The sequence below is a fragment of the Drosophila obscura genome, unplaced genomic scaffold, assembly GCF_018151105.1.
Source record: "Drosophila obscura isolate BZ-5 IFL unplaced genomic scaffold, ASM1815110v1 contig_4, whole genome shotgun sequence".
Lineage (NCBI taxonomy): Eukaryota > Metazoa > Arthropoda > Insecta > Diptera > Drosophilidae > Drosophila > Drosophila obscura.
The window spans coordinates 9,954,859-9,969,716 of NW_024542828.1; the positions used below are offsets into that span (position 1 = coordinate 9,954,859).

Genomic DNA, 14,858 nt, shown 5'->3' on the forward strand with positions numbered 1-14,858 from the left:
TACTATCATTATCTTCGTACAGATTCAGATTCAAACAACAATTTCAGTTCTCAGTTATTTCGACAACATAAATTGTGATAAGCAAAAGCATCTGGAAGACAAAACAAAAAGCAAACAAAAAGCAAAAAGCAAACCAAAATCAAAACTGTGTTAATCCCCCCCATCTTTGAAAGATCCATTCTATGACAAAAAACTATAGTACATACACATCATATATATTGTTTCTCTTTAAGTAAATTTGTAACATTCGAATTCGAATTCATGTGACCCAAAAAGTATCCTCAAAAAATCAAAAGAAATTATTTACTTTGTATGAAATATTATTTGAAACAAAACAAAACAAAAAACACACACAAAAAACACTCAACATTGTAACCATTAGAAATACTCGTAAAATTAGTGACAAATTACTACACACTAAAAACAAACAAAAACAAAAATCAATAAAATTGTACAAGCCAATTTGCTCAAATAACAAAACAAAACCAAAAACCAGAGACTTTTTCTTTCCTTTACTTTCTATACACCTTTTAGGATTTCATCCTTTCAGGCTATTATTCTGAATGGAAGCAGCATCCCATGGTCTGAAGAACAATCCAAAGAATTCAATACAATGGGCAAGAGTTCATCTGTAATTTTGTACAGTATAAACAGCTGCATTTATTGGACTTTACTTGGATATCAAACACTTATTGGGATACCCTTTATCAAGGATCATAGAACACGTACATTGGCGATGCATCACTTTCGAAAACAAACATCTGGTTTGTCGTCTCGAGCCTACTCTCTACACTTTTGTGACTAGTTTTAGTAGACAAAATACATGAATAAACAAGAACTTACTATCTTATTCTCTTAGTAAGCCAAGGTGGCCTTCTTTTCTTCTTCAGAGTCACGTACTCGTTGACTCTCATGCTTCATCTTTATATTATAATTTCAGCCTTTACAATATGTACTTTAAAAACCAAAGAAAATATTCCACGACAGTCCTTGCAGTCACTTCCCAAATTAATGATCAATCCCTTCTACGAGCCAAAAGATTGCTTTGGTGTTATTGAGGTTGGTCGATATTCGTGATCGCTTTTTATTACATTACATTATTGCATTTCAGCATCTTAGTTAAACATCAAATGTTTTTTGGGGGACAAAGTGCGAGTGCGAGTGCAAGAGTGCAAGGTACAAGCAAACAGCGTGTTTAGAAAACAAATCCACTTGTCCATGTTTTATTTCGACTAATTCTGATGGTGCATACCGAATGCAATTTAAATCGTTTTGTGACCTTGGCGAAAATAAGATAATAAATAACCGAAAGGGAGCTTCATATTGAGAGGAGACGACTAATATCAACGGATGAGCGTGAACGCACTTGACAACATTGCACTCTACAAGCCGGCGACGATGATCGCTGGGTTCTCCACGGCAGCCTTGATCTTGCGCAGGAACAGAACGGCCTCGCGTCCATCGATGATCCGATGATCGTAGGTCAGCGCCACGTACATCATGGGACGAATTTTTACCTGTATTTGAAATGCATCAGCAATTCCATCAGCAATTAGTGTTGCAAATGCAATCTTACCTCTCCCTTGACGGCGATGGGACGCTCGAAGATGCCGTGCATGCCGAGAATAGCACTTTGAGGTGGATTAATGATGGGCGTGCCCATCAGGGAGCCGAACACTCCACCATTGCTGATGGTGAAGGTGCCGCCGTCCATATCCTCCACAGTGATGGCGTCACGCTTGGCCTTGTCAGCCAAACCGGCCAATGTAATCTCAATGTCGGCATAGTTCATGCTCTCCACGTTCCGGATGACGGGCACCATCAATCCACGCGGTGTGGCCACGGCCACCGAGATGTCCACATAATCGCGGTACACCATGTCCTGAAAAACAGAACAGGGGGCATAATAAATCGAAAGACAAACATCGAAAACATGGCGCTACATCAGGCCTGACGTCGTGTTTTCTAATCGGGACCTATCGGGCCTTATCGGTGCCACGGGAAGTTGCATAAACCAAGCATACAAACAACTGACTATTGGCCGAGATAAAGCTACGTCACGAACGATAAGCAAGCAGCGAATAGGGGGGCGTGGGCGTGGGCGTGTTTACCGTGCCATCGATGACAGCGTTCACCACGGGCTGATCCTGCAGCGCATAGGCACTGGCCTTCGAGAAGATGGACATGAAGCCCAGCTTGATGCCATACTTTTTGACGAATGCGTCCAGGTTCTGTTTCCGGAAGTTCATGGCGTAGCTGGGGGCAAGGGAAGGCATTAATTGGGACACTGCACGAGCATCTCCTTTTGCTTTAACTTTACCTCATGTCGATCTCGTTGAAGGTGGTCAACATAGCTGTGGTGTTCTGGGCGTCCTTCAAGCGAGCCGCAATCTTCTGGCGCATGCGGTTCATCTTGACGCGCTGCTCGGAACGGGTACCCAGGATCTGGCGGGTGCCATCTGCAGGCGGCAGCTTCACCTGGGCGAGGGCAGCTGGCGGAGGCGCGGCAGCACGAGGAGCAGCTGGTGGGGGACGAGCCGCTGGTGGTGGTGGTGGCGGACGAGCGGCTGCTGGTGGCGGTGGTGGTGGAGCCTTGGCAGCTGGAGCCGCCGCTGCTGGCTTAGGAGCAGCCGCAGCTGGAGCTGGCTTGGGTGCAGCAGGAGCTGGAGCTGGTGCGGCGGCACCCGCCGCCTTGGCAGGCGCTGCGCCCGGCTTCATCTTGAACAGTTCCTGGCCAGGCTTGACAGTGTCTCCGTCCTTGACCAGAATGTCGGTGATTTGGCCGGCGAATGGAGCTGGCACTGGCACCGTCGTCTTGTCGGTTTCGATCTCCATAACCGCCTCGTCCGCCGCAAAAGAGTCGCCCACCTTGCAGGTGAACCTGTGGCGAGTGAGAAGTTGTGTTGGCATTGGCAGTGATAATATTGCGATATGCCATCATCAGCGGCAGAACAACGGGTGCCCTGTCAAGCTGTTTCTGACTAAGTAACCTGTTGCTCGATCCACGTCAATGACCGGGCACAGCTGCTCGCGACTTACTTGATGTCTCCCTCGGCGATTGAGTCGGCGAATGGTGGCACTTTCACCGACTGCTCTTGCCACAGGTGCGAGGTGGTGTGGAAGCCCTGCCATGTAATGACCCTAGACAGTGACGAAATGAGATTCAGTTAGCATGGCATGGCAGTCCATGGAGTCTTGGGCACTTACCGCGAGGCTTCCTGGCAGCGTAGATTGGCATCTTGGTTCAGGAGTTGCTGCTGCTTGGCGACAGACACGGCAACTAGTCGGGAATACTGACGGAGGCAGCGCTTCAGCTGGGGAGGAAAAGTAAAAATCAATGATTGCACAACCAGGAGCAACGTCGGACGTCAGTCAGAATCACGTGTGTCTTGCCGCTAGCGTCAGCTGTGGGCCCAGACCCGTGTCAGCCGGGCTGGGCAAACATTTTGCCATTTTTTCAGCGGCGCACGCACACACACACACAATTACATAATCGCATTGGGATAGCTGCCTGGCCCGGCCTCAGCAGCTGCAGTGACGTCTACGGTGGCGAGGAGGCGCGTTGCCTGCAGCTCGGCCCCCACATACAATTCGACTAGGAGCCGCGCCCCTCGCCAGGAATCGCCAGCAACTCCCCTGGCCGACCCCCTGCACTTACTTCATGACTCCGCACGGCGCGCAGGCCAATGGTTTGGACACTGTTTGGCAGCCGCCTCGTTATTATGGAAATTATACCCGTCATCGCTGCGACGTCGCTTCGTCTCTACTGGGAAAGAGAGTGTGTTTGGAGGACACTTGTCAATTTTTCGAAAAGATCTTGACTAAAACTGCGGTTAATGGAAAAGCAACGTTGATAGCCCCAGTGGATTTATATAAACTCGGAAACATACCGAAATATACCGAAATATACCTACTCATGCTCCAAAAGTACTGTAAATATACCGATAAAAAACGAACTTAACCCACTTAACCTCCCTCAATTTAAACAGGTGAAAAAATTGAGTTAAACCGCTGGAAATAATGCTGTTTGGAAACTCTTCTTGTAGATCTAATATTCCTCTTCACATGCAAAAAAAAAATTACAACGATCTCTTTCACCTGAATTGCGCCAATATTGTTCAAGTTTCATCATTTTCGTGGGATTATTTAAAACCCCCTTGGTCGACAGTGGATTAATCGTTCTCTGTCCACGTCCGGATATCATATTTCTCGACATTGATATTCGGTTTAATATTAGTAGCTAGCTAGAACTTTCAGCACTAAACATATAATTTTATCAGATAGATGAATCTATTTCCTACAAGATTGGCTAGCTTCAAGGATTCTTTTTAATTGAAATATTTTAGAAAACAAGGTTTAAGCGCTATGAACGTGGAAAAATATCGATATATCGATATGTACGTTTGTGCTTTCGTTGAACTTCAGCTGTTTCCGATTTTTCGTCTGACCGGACGGGACGTGTATCTCTTGAATTTTTTATTAAATTAATTAATACCTGCGTTCAACATGAGCTCCAAGTCCTTTTTTGTCGAGGACGATGCTGAACAGGCCAACAAATTTTCCAGGAAGGCCAAGGAATCGCCGTTTATGTTAGTCGGTGAGTAAACGAACATCCGTGACGTCAGGTGGAAACTTTTCGCGCAAGCAGGCTGATAGTGCGTGCACCAATTTAGACGAGTCTCGACCTTGACCATGTAATTTGTGTGTTTGAAAAATTCGCCAAAATTTAAATAGAATACGTTAAGTGGGAGGATCCCTCGCTAGGTAGTGACATAACGGTTAATGATCCGCTGTTCGTCTGGAAAGCGAATGATGCAACACTCACGGCTGATACAGTAATTCGGAAATGCAAAAGGAACTCTTCGAAAGACAGCGGGAAATGATATTAGCACATCGGTGACGTTGCGGCCATCTGAACCTTGGCGCGTGCTAAAATTCACATCTGTGTATGTTTGTGTGTGCGTCAACGGCCGTCTGGCATTTATCAGCAGACGCTGACTAGACCCTAGGTAGTGGGCAGGCGGGTAGCAACAACAAAAACAGCCGTTATTTGTAATTTAATGGAACAAAGCTAATCGGAAAATACCTTTTAACCACTCATCCACAGGCATTGCGGGATTCGTGGCGGCGGGACTAATTGGCGCCTACAAGTACAAGAACCGTGGCACCATGAGCACCAGCGTATTCCTGATGCAGCTTCGTGTGGCGGCCCAGGGCACCGTCGTGGGCTGTCTGACAGCGGGACTGGCGTACACAATGGCCAAGGAGTACCTGTTCGACAAGCAGCCCAAGGAAAAGTAATGCTAGCCCTCCCACTTAATTAATCTGTAGCTGTAGTTATAGTCGATGTATTTTGTAAGTCGCTGGCACACAAACCCCACACACACACACACACACAGAATTCGCGGTGTGTCCGGAATACTTATTTCATTATCCCATCGTTTTATGTTTCTCACACTTCCCCCCTCCTATTTTGATTTCTCATTTTAGTTCCAAGCCACTGACTAACTAAAGATCATTTCTGATTGTTATGCGGCCACTCAAAAACAGCCTTTCAACATCTGTGGCAAACACCGTATCCTACACCTAAGCGATTTGTAACTCTATTTATTGCATCATCATAAGATTCACACCGATTGACGATGGCTCTCCATGGGGAGACGGGTGCTCGCACTAGCTAGCTAGTACTTTTCTGCGTCTCCTAGTGCAGGTGGCCCCAACAAATTGAACTAGCTAAATGTCTTGTATACCTGCGTAAGATTGTGATAATGTTTGTTTAATTGTACGACATTGTCGAAACGAACACGAACCACCCTGTCGCTCCTCAGGCGGCAGACAAACATGAAATATGAATACCTCTGGCATGATATATAATATGATTAAATAAACAAAATAGAATGTATGCAAAAGTGTAATGCAAAAGTCATTACGGGGGAGCGTGTGATCTGCTGATTTTATGGAAAGTTTTCACAAGGCCAAATTCTGCGAAGAAATTCTGCTGAAATCTCCACAGGATTATCTAACTTTATTTTTTTATAGATTACATTTATGTAACATGAAATCATCGGCCTGAGGATTCACCAAGGGCCTATAATTTCTTGCCATTGGACACCGCGTTCTCCTCATCGTAAAGGAGATCCTTTACCACGGCCTTGTATTTCATTTTAATTTTGATTCAACAGAAAGTGGGCCTAATGCGTTTCGTTTTAAAGCTTTGTCTCGCGCTTCCAGGGTCTTGTGGCCCCCCGATTTCAGATGGGCCAAAAAATGTTTCCTAAGCTTGAATCTTAACCTGCAGATGTTACAGCTGAAAGAAGGGAAAGATTACAGATTTATTGAAGCATTAAAGTGCGTCTGTGTTGTGTACCTGTGTTCGCGGCTCATGGTGTGTTGTATTTGATGGGACCTGCAGTCTCCCCTGGTCACGAAGGACTTGCTGCAGTACTCGCAGCGGAAGGGACGCTGGCTCTCATCCATGTGAGTCCTGTGCAAGGAAGTACTCTCTTTAGATGAGAAAATATCAGATGGAGGTGCTTCATACCTTTCGTGTATGCTGCGGGCGCTACAGTACCGAAAATCTTTCCCGCATTCATACCGACATGGGTATGGACGCACAGCCGTGTGCTTTCTGTCGTGGGAACAGAGCTCCGCAGCCGTTGAAAAAGAGGCACTGCATTGCTGGCACTTGTGGGGTCTAGTGCCGGCATGGCGCACCAGGTGACTCTGTAGACTGAAGCGAGTGGCCAGCGTCTGTCCGCATAGGTGGCAGACATGTTTCTCCTGGGGTGGTTTGTGGCGTCGATCCGTGTGGTTGTCCAGCAGCACTTGGCTGTAAAACTTTGCCCCGCACTTTTGGCAGTCATGCGCCAACTCGGCCCCAATGCTACGGAGGTGTTTAGTCAGCCGAGAGGCAATGGGAAAACTTTTCCCACAATGGCTGCAATCGAATCTGCAAAGAATCAGCATTAGAAACGTTTGGCTAGAGAACGAGCAACTTAATTAACTTCCTGCCGGCTGGAACTACATCATGTAGCTGGTACTGGTGCTTCCTGAGCTCGACTTTGCTTGCAAAGCGTAGGCCACACATGTTGCACGAATGTTTCTCTGCATCCATGTCATTATTGGCCTCTTCTTGGACAATAGTTCCATTCAGGGAACTTGGATCGCTACCGCTCTCCTCTTGGATCTGATAATCCTCGATAATGGACGATATTTCTACAACGTATTCCTTTGGTACTAGTTCAGGCTCGCTTTCTACGTTACTTTGATCAATATCGTCGTTGTCCTTTAGCAGTGGAGAGTCCATCTCCTGCTCGAGCTCAAGTTCCAGCCGTTCCTGAACCGCAATGCAAACTCTGCGAAATTCGAATGCAGCCTGTAGATCCTGCGCGCATTGCTGGCACATGAGTTGTGGCAATTTCTCATCACTTTTCAGCTTTTAAATAAAAACCACCTTAAGAACTTGAAACTGCAAATTTCACCCTCCTTTTGTACTCACGAGCAGGCCAGTTAATGTTTCGATTTTTCCAAGCAGACCGTTACTAGGGGCCTCGAAAAGGCATCTCGCTGCAGAATCAACTATCTGCCGCGAACAAGTTCTGCAAAACATCTTCATAGCATACGCAAAATACTGAAACTAGGACGAGAACAATGGCAAATCATAAAATTCCCAAATTCCCATTCCCCAGACTTGAGAAAAAAGCAAAGCGCCATTCACCCAGAAGCGCAAACAAAAGCTTAGCCCATGTTGTAATCAATTCCCGTTAGTCGTCCATGGCGACAGCCATTTTGCGTTTGTGTATCTTGGTGTTCTTGTGTTTCGTCAAGTGGGAGCAACGCAGAAACGACAGATCGCACAGCTCGCAGCTGCAAGAGAAATCGCTGGAACTACATTAAGGGACTTGCTGCCACAACACACATACTGATAGTTGCGGGTGTTGGTGTGGACTCTTTCGTGCCTACGACGAGCGGAGGTGGACCTGAACGACTTGTCGCAGTATTGGCATGCAAAAGGACGCTCGTCGGTATGACTCCTGCAAGGATAAGCCCAGATTAGAATACACCTATAAACGGTTGTGTGTAGCGTATGTACCTCTCGTGCACAACCTTGCTGCTGCAGCCGCGAAAAGTTTTGTTGCAGTAGCGGCAGGCATAGGGTCGTGCATCCGTGTGCAGGATCCTGTGACGGCGCATTTCGGGAGCCGTGTAGTACCTGGCATGGCAAATGTCACACTCAATTTCCTTCTTGCCAGAGTGCCGCATCATATGCAATTTTAAGTAGGTCGAGCACTTGTACTCGCCCTCGCAAATGTGACAGATCCAAGTTTTGTCACTCTTCTTCGTGGGCCTGGATTTCTTTTTGATGGTAGAAGTGGGCGTTGGATTGGAAATTTCATCATCATCATCATCATCCACATCCTTTCCTTCTTCGCCTTTATCGGGTGGAACAAGCGGCGGCGACACATCCCCATGGTTCTGTATGACTTCATCGGCGGTGACCAGATACTCCACAGCATAATCATCCATATCTTTGTACTCGACATTTTCGTCCAATTCCTTATCTTTAATATTAAGGGCGGAGAGCAGAGACTCCACAGCCTCGTTGTCCATCGTGTTATCCTCGATATTGATGGCGGTGAGCAGCGGCTCATCAGCATTGTTGTCCATTCCTTCATCCTTCACAGCAACATCGTCGTTGTCCATTGTATTCTCTTCGGTTTTAACTTCGAGCAGCGGCTCATCGTAAATCTCTTTATCCTCCACTTTTACAGCAGCGACCTGCGACTCGTCCTCAATATTAACGGCGGCGATCAGATCATTAGCGCTGTCAAATGCCTGCAGTTCGAGTGCGTTCCTTTTGTACTGCAGAAATTCATTATTGGCCATGAACTTTGTACGGAATTCCAGGAACCTCTCCAGGTCCCGCTTGCATCCTTGACATATCAGCTCAGGCATATCATGCGCCTTATCCAACTATGTAATTGAAGGACACAGGATACAGATTAAACGTTTCGATCCAAAAAAAAAAAAAAACGAATTTTACAGGATCTTCAACTTACATACATATCGGTGATATTTTCAATTATAATGACCATGGGGTAGTTCTCCCCCTCAAAAAGTGGAGTGGCACTCGATTCATCTATGTGGGTGCCACAAGTGCGGCAAAGCCGTTGTCTCCACTCGAACATAATTTGCGACTCAAATCAAATCAACAAATTGTTGCCATTCACAGTTGTAATCAGTGCTGCCAACTTTTCTTCAGGAAAAAAGCCGTTTCTAAATTGGAGAAGAGACAAAACCGGCTGAAAAATACCAGACAAAGCTAAAAAAAAAACGCGTGGGTTTACTGTCCAGTAAAATAATTAATAGAGTTTTTACATGAAGATAATTAAGCAAACTTAAAGCTAGTGGTTGAGTAGCAAATTGGATCTAAATTTGGCAACATAAAAAATAGCAGAAAACGAATTCTGGTCAGCTTCCGGCAGTTCCCAAATTTTTCCCGCAGTTGTTCTAAAAAAAAACCGCCAGATTACGGGAAAACAGCGGATTTGGCAGCACTGCATGTAATTCTGCAGTTGAATGCCAAATCAGAGAAGAAGAAGAATCGGAAGAAGAACGCCGCACAGCTGCTTTTTGTTATTTCTTTGACAACAATTTACAAAAAAGAAAAAGGTTATAACTTGCTTAAATGGATTGGGAATGCAGAGCATGTGGCGAGCAGATATTTATTTCCGATCCGAAGAACATCTTCGAAAAGGAAAACTCGGAAATACTGCTGAGAATCAAGCAGCTCACTGGCATTCCGGTAAGACACGAGACGAGAACTACCTTTAAGAACAGAACAAAAATATCTCTATTGAAACTTGCAGTTTGAGTTTGACGAAAATCTACCAACGCATATTTGTTCCTGCTGTTTGCTGGACCTGAACCAGGCCATAGTGTTTCGCGAGCGTTGCCTAAAAACGCACAAGCGTCTGCAGCTGAAGGCAGCCGGAGCACGCAATCCTGTGCAGAAGGATGAACCCCGAGACCCATTGGATGAAACTGTGCCGCCCACGGATGGCACCGATGATGAAGACGCTTTCAGTGAAGAGTTCTCCGAGCCGGAGGATGAGAAAAGACATGTATTATTGGCACCGCAAGAACCCAAAGAAATAAAGAAAATAGTCCCGAGTCCCAGAAGCGATTACCCCCGTGTAGTGGTTAAGCGCTGCCGCATGCCAGAAGGAACCAGCGCGACTTCCACGCCTGCTCAAGTCACGCCACCAAGTCCTCCCAAAAGGATTACCAGTGCCAAAGGAAGCCTTGCGGATGGAGCTTGTTCCACCAAGAAAGAAGAGGAAAAGGGCTATTTGCTTGGAGAAGAAATATGTGTGTGACCAATGCGGCTGGGCCTTTAACGACCTAAGCAACATGAGAGACCACAAGTTGCGGCACTCTGCGAAAAAATTTTTTTGCGATGAATGCGGCTCCTACTTCTACACGGCCCCGCAGCTCAAAATGCATGTTCGCGTCAAACACAACGGGGAGAAGCCTTTCCTCTGCAAATACTGCGGCATGGCGTTCAACAATAGTCCTAGTCGCTGCCGGCATGAGCGGTAAGCACTCTCTTATAGCTATATAATTATTTATACTTTAATGAATTTTTCTGTTTCCGCAGGAGATACCATTCAACCGACTTGCCATTCGTTTGCGCCGATTGTGGCAAGAGATTCATCAGCAAAGTGGGGCTGGCAAAGCATGCAGAGCTACACAAAGGCGGGGGAACGGGCAAATTCTAGTAGGTTTCTATAAACCAATAGAAAATGTGTCAAAATTAACGCACCAACTCTTCCTTTGCAGCTGCGAAACTTGCGACAAGGAGTTCAAGGAGGCCATATTCCTGCGCGGGCATTATTTGACCAAGTACCATCGGACTAGGGAAAACAGACTTCAAAATCAAAATGAAGATGAAGATGCCTACGAGTACGAAGAAATAGAGGAAGAGGTAGACGACGACATTGATTTTGATTTCACTGATTCTCTTATTGATGATGATGAATAAAATAAAATATTGTCTTATTTTTATTGATGCACTTTTTGCATGGATAACATTAGACCATTGAAACACACACGAAATGAAGGATCTTTTATCTAAAACTGGTTGCCGTTACGCATCCTCGTCCATAAATACATCCAACTGTGTTTTGCTTTTATCCTGACCAACATTTTTGATGTGCTGCTTCGATCGGTTGTGGGTTTGTAAGCTCGATTTTCGGTTAAAGTGTACGTCGCAGATCTCGCAGCTGTGGATAATGGATAAAAAGGCATGTACAAATATAGTGTGTGTATGAATAAAAGGTGTTTGGCAACTTACTGGAATGGCTGTTCGCCCGTGTGCACAATCTCATGCGCCCTTAAGACTCCCTTCAGTTTGAAGGCTTTTCCGCAAACAGCACAGACGTGTGGTCGAATATCGGGGCACTCCTTGTGCCGCCTGAGGAAAATGCAATCAGTGGTTGGTCTCAGACTCACAATGAATTAATTACGCACCTTTCATGGTTTAAACGTTTGATGCAGTTGTCAAAGCCCTGTCCACAGTACTTGCAAGAGTATGGCAGTTCCCCTTTGTGTTTGACTCGTATGTGTAGGCTCAAAAGGTGCATAGTGAACTCCTTGCGCCCACAGTCCTTGCATTCAAATTGCTTGACGCCCGTGTGTCGCGTCAAATGTACATTGAGATTGCTTTTGTACTTGAACCATTTGCCGCATTGGTCACAGTAATAACCACCATTGGCTCTGCTATACCGCTTCTTCTTTGTAATATCTCCTTCACGTTTCAGAACTGGTTCTTGATTTAATTTCCTGGAACCACGCAATACTTCTTTCTTAGGAACAGAGCACGAATCTAATCGTGACTTGAACTCCGACAAAGTCCTTTTTATAACGTTTTCATCCTCGTGATTCTCCTCCTCAACGACAAGCTGAGCATCTTCATTTATGAGGGGGTCGAAGTCCAAGAGCTCATCAAGACACTCGCCATCATTAGCAATTTCCTCAGATTGTTCCTTCGCAGCTTTTCGACGCAGATTTGATACATTCCTGGGACGACGCGACGAAGCTGTCTTGCGAGCATACAATGAATCGGGTTCTCCATGAAGGCTCAAAGGACTTGCAGACTTTCGTTCGTCACACAGAGTTTCAATTTCCAATGTGACATATCCTTTGCTCTCTTCAGGTGTCGCCGCCTCATCGTTTCCAATTAGTGGGTCCAGGTGCACAGCGTCATCAGCCCTCTTGGAGTCGGCCGCATCTCCTGTTTCGTACCAAGCGTGGTTGGTTCTTATACAAAGCTCCCTGAATGCCATGGCTTCATTTGATTGTTGCAGGCAAATGGAGCATATATGCGAGGGGTATCCTACCCTCTTAGTAAGCTGAAATTGAACTCAATTTAGTGATTGTATCGATATGCATACATCCAATGTTTTTCACGGATTTCTTCCTACCCAGATGCCCGTCAGTTTAAGGATGTCGTTTAATACGTCGGCGCCCTTCTTGTCAAAGAGTCGCCTTGGACTTATTGCGAGCTCCCCACAAGTTCGACACAGAAGCGACATCTCGGAACTAACTTGTCCATAAAATTAAAAATGTTTATTTTGCTTGTTGCTGTAAATCAGTGCTGCCAAGTCCGCTCTTTCCCCGTAAAATCTGGCTTTTTTGAAGCGGGTATTCTTGTTTTGTTTTGAAATACGTTGGCTTGTTTACGCTCTTTTAATGATTCCACATTTACATGAAATGTGCTACCTTACCACTAATTTAAAGCAAACCATCACTTCCATGCAAAAACAAATTAGTAAACCCATAAATTTCGCGCTTTTTTTGGCTTGATTTTTTCAGCTATTTTTCTTTTGTCCAAACGGCCTTTTCCCTGATCATAAGTTGGCAGCACTGGATAACATATTAAAACAACAAATTAAATAAAGCTGCATTGCTGGGGGGATAAATTGGGCGCAAAAAAATGTCGCTGCGGTGTCGAACCTGCGGCGAGACAGTGTACAGCTTGAATGCAACAAATCTGTTTGATGGGGACAACGATATTGTGAGGAAGATTTCCTTTCTGACTGGCATCTGGGTAAGTCGGGGCCTGGGTCCCTCCGGATTGTTTTCTGTGCTAAAGTAAATTTCTGACAGATAACTGACCAGCTGGATATGCCCAGGAGTATATGCGCTTGCTGCCTAATGGATCTGAACACCGCCATCTTGTTCCGGGAGCGGTGCATCACGACGCACAATGTGCTGACGCAGGGCAGATGCGGAGTGTTCCCGTCGGATGATGTTGCCCTAAAGAGAGATCTAGACGACCCACTGGGCCATGAGGAAGGCTTGCAACTTGATATAAAATGTGAGGACGATCAAATTTCAGATGCCAAGCCCGTGGTTGCCATAACAATGGAAAAAGCAACGACCAGATCGCAAGAAACGGACATTGGCAGCGAACATTCTTCGCGACATAATTCTTGCGACAGCCCCACGGCGGACACGTTGCCTTCCCCAGTTGCAGCACCTGATCCGTCCATTGAGGTGACGGAAATTCTTAATACTGCTGAGGGCACTGCCTCGCTTCCTGCCTCAAAAGATGCTGAGAGAAAACGAAGGAAGCGCCAGAATCGGGTTAATCAAAACTATATTTGCGATCAATGCGGCAAGCACTTCAACGACAAGGGAAATCTGAATTTGCATTTGGTACGCCACACGGGCATAAGAAAGTTTCAGTGCCCGGAGTGCAGCCACAAGGAGTACAGCCAGTTTCTGTTGAAGATGCACATTCGCGTGAAGCACAGAAAAGAGGCGCCATACACCTGCAAGTACTGCGATCAACATTTTGTTTGCAGCAACAAGCGCTATCGCCATCAGAGGTAAGCTATTCAATAATTTGCACTAGAAAGTACTGACCTAATTTGGTTTCTGTTAGGATTCACGAGGGGCTGAAGCCTGAAAGGACAGATAAACCGTATGCTTGCAACTTTTGCCCGCACAGGTGCAACAGCATGAGCAACTTGCGGAAGCACGAAGTGGTGCACTCTGGCGATCGTCCATTTCGGTAAAGCAAAACCATTTTCTATCCCTCCCTTCCCCAAGTCAATTGAATCGTTAAAATGTATTCCCACTAGCTGCGAAATCTGCGATGTGGCCTTCAATCGAATGTCCAACCTGAGAACTCATTTTCGTTCGAAAACGCATAAAAAGAAGACTGAAGAAACAACAAACACTAACACAGAGGCCGAAATAGTCGATCCAAACTGAAATGTTTTAAAAATTATTTGAAAACTATTTATTGCACGTTTAACTGCTGTTCCAACGGAGCAGCAGCAGCAGCAATGGATGCAGTCCTAGCTGTGGGCGTAAAAAATAAACTTTGTTATTTGAATTACGTTGTTGACAGCACAAAGCCTTTGTGCGCACATTTGACACATTTTCCTTTTGCTTTTTTATATATTTTATTTTTAATACCAAAATTTCGAACAACACAAACAGCTCCCTCGTCCGACACGTCCATTGGCAAGCAGTCAATGTGTTCAGCTCGTCGCGAAACCGAAACTCCTCCGGTCTTGGCTCCCATTCGGAGTTTTGCTGTGAGCAACGATGGCTGGGCCGATCATCACAGCCGTGTCTGCTTTCAGTTGCCAACTGGAGCGACTGAACTGCCAGGCGAAGCAACAAAAGCCGCGAGTCTACGAGGACTTCCACATGTGCGTTCCCAGTGCCTTCGGGGTGGAGGTGTGTTCAGCGCCTGTTGAGCCGTGCCGCCCGCCGACCGAGAGCAACAACATTGCCTGCAAGTACTGGGGCCCCCTGAGAGTACCTGCCTGCAACGACTG

General features: G+C 45.9%; 8 protein-coding genes across 9 annotated transcripts; 4 read left to right on the forward strand and 4 right to left on the reverse strand.

The window, feature by feature from the left end:
- Positions 1 to 1,054: 1,054 nt before the first annotated feature.
- LOC111070281 (dihydrolipoyllysine-residue succinyltransferase component of 2-oxoglutarate dehydrogenase complex, mitochondrial) lies at positions 1,055 to 3,878 on the reverse strand. Its single transcript, XM_022360729.2, has 7 exons — positions 3,659 to 3,878; positions 3,208 to 3,314; positions 3,040 to 3,141; positions 2,321 to 2,881; positions 2,112 to 2,256; positions 1,577 to 1,882; positions 1,055 to 1,517 (listed from the first exon to the last, which is right to left on the reverse strand). Exons 1-7 carry the CDS (start codon positions 3,740 to 3,742, stop codon positions 1,383 to 1,385), a joined length of 1,440 nt encoding a protein of 479 aa, XP_022216421.2. The 5' UTR covers positions 3,743 to 3,878; the 3' UTR covers positions 1,055 to 1,382.
- Positions 3,879 to 4,428: 550 nt separating this feature from the next.
- Positions 4,429 to 5,902, forward strand: LOC111070282 (HIG1 domain family member 1A, mitochondrial). The gene is made up of 3 exons (XM_022360730.2): positions 4,429 to 4,597; positions 5,108 to 5,297; positions 5,491 to 5,902. The coding sequence occupies exons 1-3, from the start codon at positions 4,507 to 4,509 to the stop codon at positions 5,510 to 5,512; spliced, it is 303 nt and encodes a 100-aa protein (XP_022216422.1). The 5' UTR covers positions 4,429 to 4,506; the 3' UTR covers positions 5,513 to 5,902.
- Positions 5,903 to 5,985: 83 nt separating this feature from the next.
- On the reverse strand, positions 5,986 to 7,715 carry LOC111070034 (zinc finger protein 436). The gene is made up of 5 exons (XM_022360330.2): positions 7,499 to 7,715; positions 7,005 to 7,435; positions 6,542 to 6,949; positions 6,368 to 6,484; positions 5,986 to 6,307 (listed from the first exon to the last, which is right to left on the reverse strand). The coding sequence occupies exons 1-5, from the start codon at positions 7,613 to 7,615 to the stop codon at positions 6,160 to 6,162; spliced, it is 1,221 nt and encodes a 406-aa protein (XP_022216022.2). The 5' UTR covers positions 7,616 to 7,715; the 3' UTR covers positions 5,986 to 6,159.
- A 47-nt stretch (positions 7,716 to 7,762) lies between these two features.
- Positions 7,763 to 9,187, reverse strand: LOC111070033 (zinc finger protein 62 homolog). Its single transcript, XM_022360328.2, has 4 exons — positions 9,060 to 9,187; positions 8,093 to 8,973; positions 7,923 to 8,033; positions 7,763 to 7,866 (listed from the first exon to the last, which is right to left on the reverse strand). The coding sequence occupies exons 1-4, from the start codon at positions 9,093 to 9,095 to the stop codon at positions 7,764 to 7,766; spliced, it is 1,131 nt and encodes a 376-aa protein (XP_022216020.2). The 5' UTR covers positions 9,096 to 9,187; the 3' UTR covers position 7,763.
- Positions 9,188 to 9,582: 395 nt separating this feature from the next.
- Positions 9,583 to 10,381, forward strand: LOC121404776. Its single transcript, XM_041595118.1, has 2 exons — positions 9,583 to 9,805; positions 9,870 to 10,381. The coding sequence occupies exons 1-2, from the start codon at positions 9,689 to 9,691 to the stop codon at positions 10,377 to 10,379; spliced, it is 627 nt and encodes a 208-aa protein (XP_041451052.1). The 5' UTR covers positions 9,583 to 9,688; the 3' UTR covers positions 10,380 to 10,381.
- A 32-nt stretch (positions 10,382 to 10,413) lies between these two features.
- Positions 10,414 to 11,117, forward strand: LOC111070189 (zinc finger protein OZF). Its single transcript, XM_022360561.2, has 3 exons — positions 10,414 to 10,598; positions 10,661 to 10,780; positions 10,843 to 11,117. The coding sequence occupies exons 1-3, from the start codon at positions 10,414 to 10,416 to the stop codon at positions 11,042 to 11,044; spliced, it is 507 nt and encodes a 168-aa protein (XP_022216253.2). The 3' UTR covers positions 11,045 to 11,117.
- On the reverse strand, positions 11,034 to 12,659 carry LOC111070188 (transcription factor Ouib-like). Of its 2 annotated transcripts, none has more exons than XM_022360559.2 (4): positions 12,486 to 12,659; positions 11,533 to 12,413; positions 11,357 to 11,476; positions 11,034 to 11,285 (listed from the first exon to the last, which is right to left on the reverse strand). In XM_022360559.2, the coding sequence occupies exons 1-4, from the start codon at positions 12,594 to 12,596 to the stop codon at positions 11,150 to 11,152; spliced, it is 1,248 nt and encodes a 415-aa protein (XP_022216251.2). In that variant the 5' UTR covers positions 12,597 to 12,659; the 3' UTR covers positions 11,034 to 11,149. The 2 variants fall into 2 exon arrangements, with proteins under 2 accessions (XP_022216251.2, XP_022216252.2); XM_022360560.2 differs by having other exon boundaries at positions 11,533 to 12,349; positions 12,486 to 12,507.
- Positions 12,660 to 12,922: 263 nt separating this feature from the next.
- Positions 12,923 to 14,407, forward strand: LOC111070190 (transcription factor Ouib-like). Its single transcript, XM_022360562.2, has 4 exons — positions 12,923 to 13,111; positions 13,171 to 13,895; positions 13,952 to 14,080; positions 14,151 to 14,407. The coding sequence occupies exons 1-4, from the start codon at positions 12,998 to 13,000 to the stop codon at positions 14,281 to 14,283; spliced, it is 1,101 nt and encodes a 366-aa protein (XP_022216254.2). The 5' UTR covers positions 12,923 to 12,997; the 3' UTR covers positions 14,284 to 14,407.
- Positions 14,408 to 14,858: the final 451 nt, after the last annotated feature.

Bases quoted from the DNA above. Each gene is read 5' to 3' on its own strand.
- LOC111070281 (XM_022360729.2), bottom strand. From the start codon at position 3,742: ATGACGGGTATAATTTCCATAATAACGAGGCGGCTGCCAAACAGTGTC. The intron at 2,882-3,039 runs GTAAGTCGCGAG...CACTCGCCACAG, and splicing joins ATCGCCGAGGGAGACATCAA to GTTCACCTGCAAGGTGGGCG. The intron at 1,518-1,576 runs GTAAGATTGCAT...TTTCAAATACAG, and splicing joins CCATCGCCGTCAAGGGAGAG to GTAAAAATTCGTCCCATGAT.
- LOC111070282 (XM_022360730.2), top strand. From the start codon at position 4,507: ATGAGCTCCAAGTCCTTTTTTGTCGAGGACGATGCTGAACAGGCCAAC. The intron at 4,598-5,107 runs GTGAGTAAACGA...ACTCATCCACAG, and splicing joins ATCGCCGTTTATGTTAGTCG to GCATTGCGGGATTCGTGGCG. The intron at 5,298-5,490 runs GTAATGCTAGCC...TTCTCATTTTAG, and splicing joins GACAAGCAGCCCAAGGAAAA to TTCCAAGCCACTGACTAACT.
- LOC111070034 (XM_022360330.2), bottom strand. From the start codon at position 7,615: ATGAAGATGTTTTGCAGAACTTGTTCGCGGCAGATAGTTGATTCTGCA. The intron at 7,436-7,498 runs GTGAGTACAAAA...TTTATTTAAAAG, and splicing joins AAACATTAACTGGCCTGCTC to CTGAAAAGTGATGAGAAATT. The intron at 6,308-6,367 runs GTACACAACACA...CCCTTCTTTCAG, and splicing joins ACCATGAGCCGCGAACACAG to CTGTAACATCTGCAGGTTAA.
- LOC111070033 (XM_022360328.2), bottom strand. From the start codon at position 9,095: ATGGTCATTATAATTGAAAATATCACCGATATGTAT. The intron at 8,034-8,092 runs GTACATACGCTA...TTATCCTTGCAG, and splicing joins AGCAAGGTTGTGCACGAGAG to GAGTCATACCGACGAGCGTC. The intron at 7,867-7,922 runs GTATGTGTGTTG...TTTCTCTTGCAG, and splicing joins ACCAACACCCGCAACTATCA to CTGCGAGCTGTGCGATCTGT.
- LOC121404776 (XM_041595118.1), top strand. From the start codon at position 9,689: ATGGATTGGGAATGCAGAGCATGTGGCGAGCAGATATTTATTTCCGAT. The intron at 9,806-9,869 runs GTAAGACACGAG...TGAAACTTGCAG, and splicing joins AGCAGCTCACTGGCATTCCG to TTTGAGTTTGACGAAAATCT.
- LOC111070189 (XM_022360561.2), top strand. From the start codon at position 10,414: ATGAGAGACCACAAGTTGCGGCACTCTGCGAAAAAATTTTTTTGCGAT. The intron at 10,599-10,660 runs GTAAGCACTCTC...CTGTTTCCGCAG, and splicing joins AGTCGCTGCCGGCATGAGCG to GAGATACCATTCAACCGACT. The intron at 10,781-10,842 runs GTAGGTTTCTAT...CTTCCTTTGCAG, and splicing joins GGGGGAACGGGCAAATTCTA to CTGCGAAACTTGCGACAAGG.
- LOC111070188 (XM_022360559.2), bottom strand. From the start codon at position 12,596: ATGTCGCTTCTGTGTCGAACTTGTGGGGAGCTCGCAATAAGTCCAAGG. The intron at 11,477-11,532 runs GTGCGTAATTAA...CATTTTCCTCAG, and splicing joins AAACGTTTAAACCATGAAAG to GCGGCACAAGGAGTGCCCCG. The intron at 11,286-11,356 runs GTAAGTTGCCAA...CATTATCCACAG, and splicing joins ACGGGCGAACAGCCATTCCA to CTGCGAGATCTGCGACGTAC.
- LOC111070190 (XM_022360562.2), top strand. From the start codon at position 12,998: ATGTCGCTGCGGTGTCGAACCTGCGGCGAGACAGTGTACAGCTTGAAT. The intron at 13,112-13,170 runs GTAAGTCGGGGC...AATTTCTGACAG, and splicing joins CCTTTCTGACTGGCATCTGG to ATAACTGACCAGCTGGATAT. The intron at 14,081-14,150 runs GTAAAGCAAAAC...TATTCCCACTAG, and splicing joins TCTGGCGATCGTCCATTTCG to CTGCGAAATCTGCGATGTGG.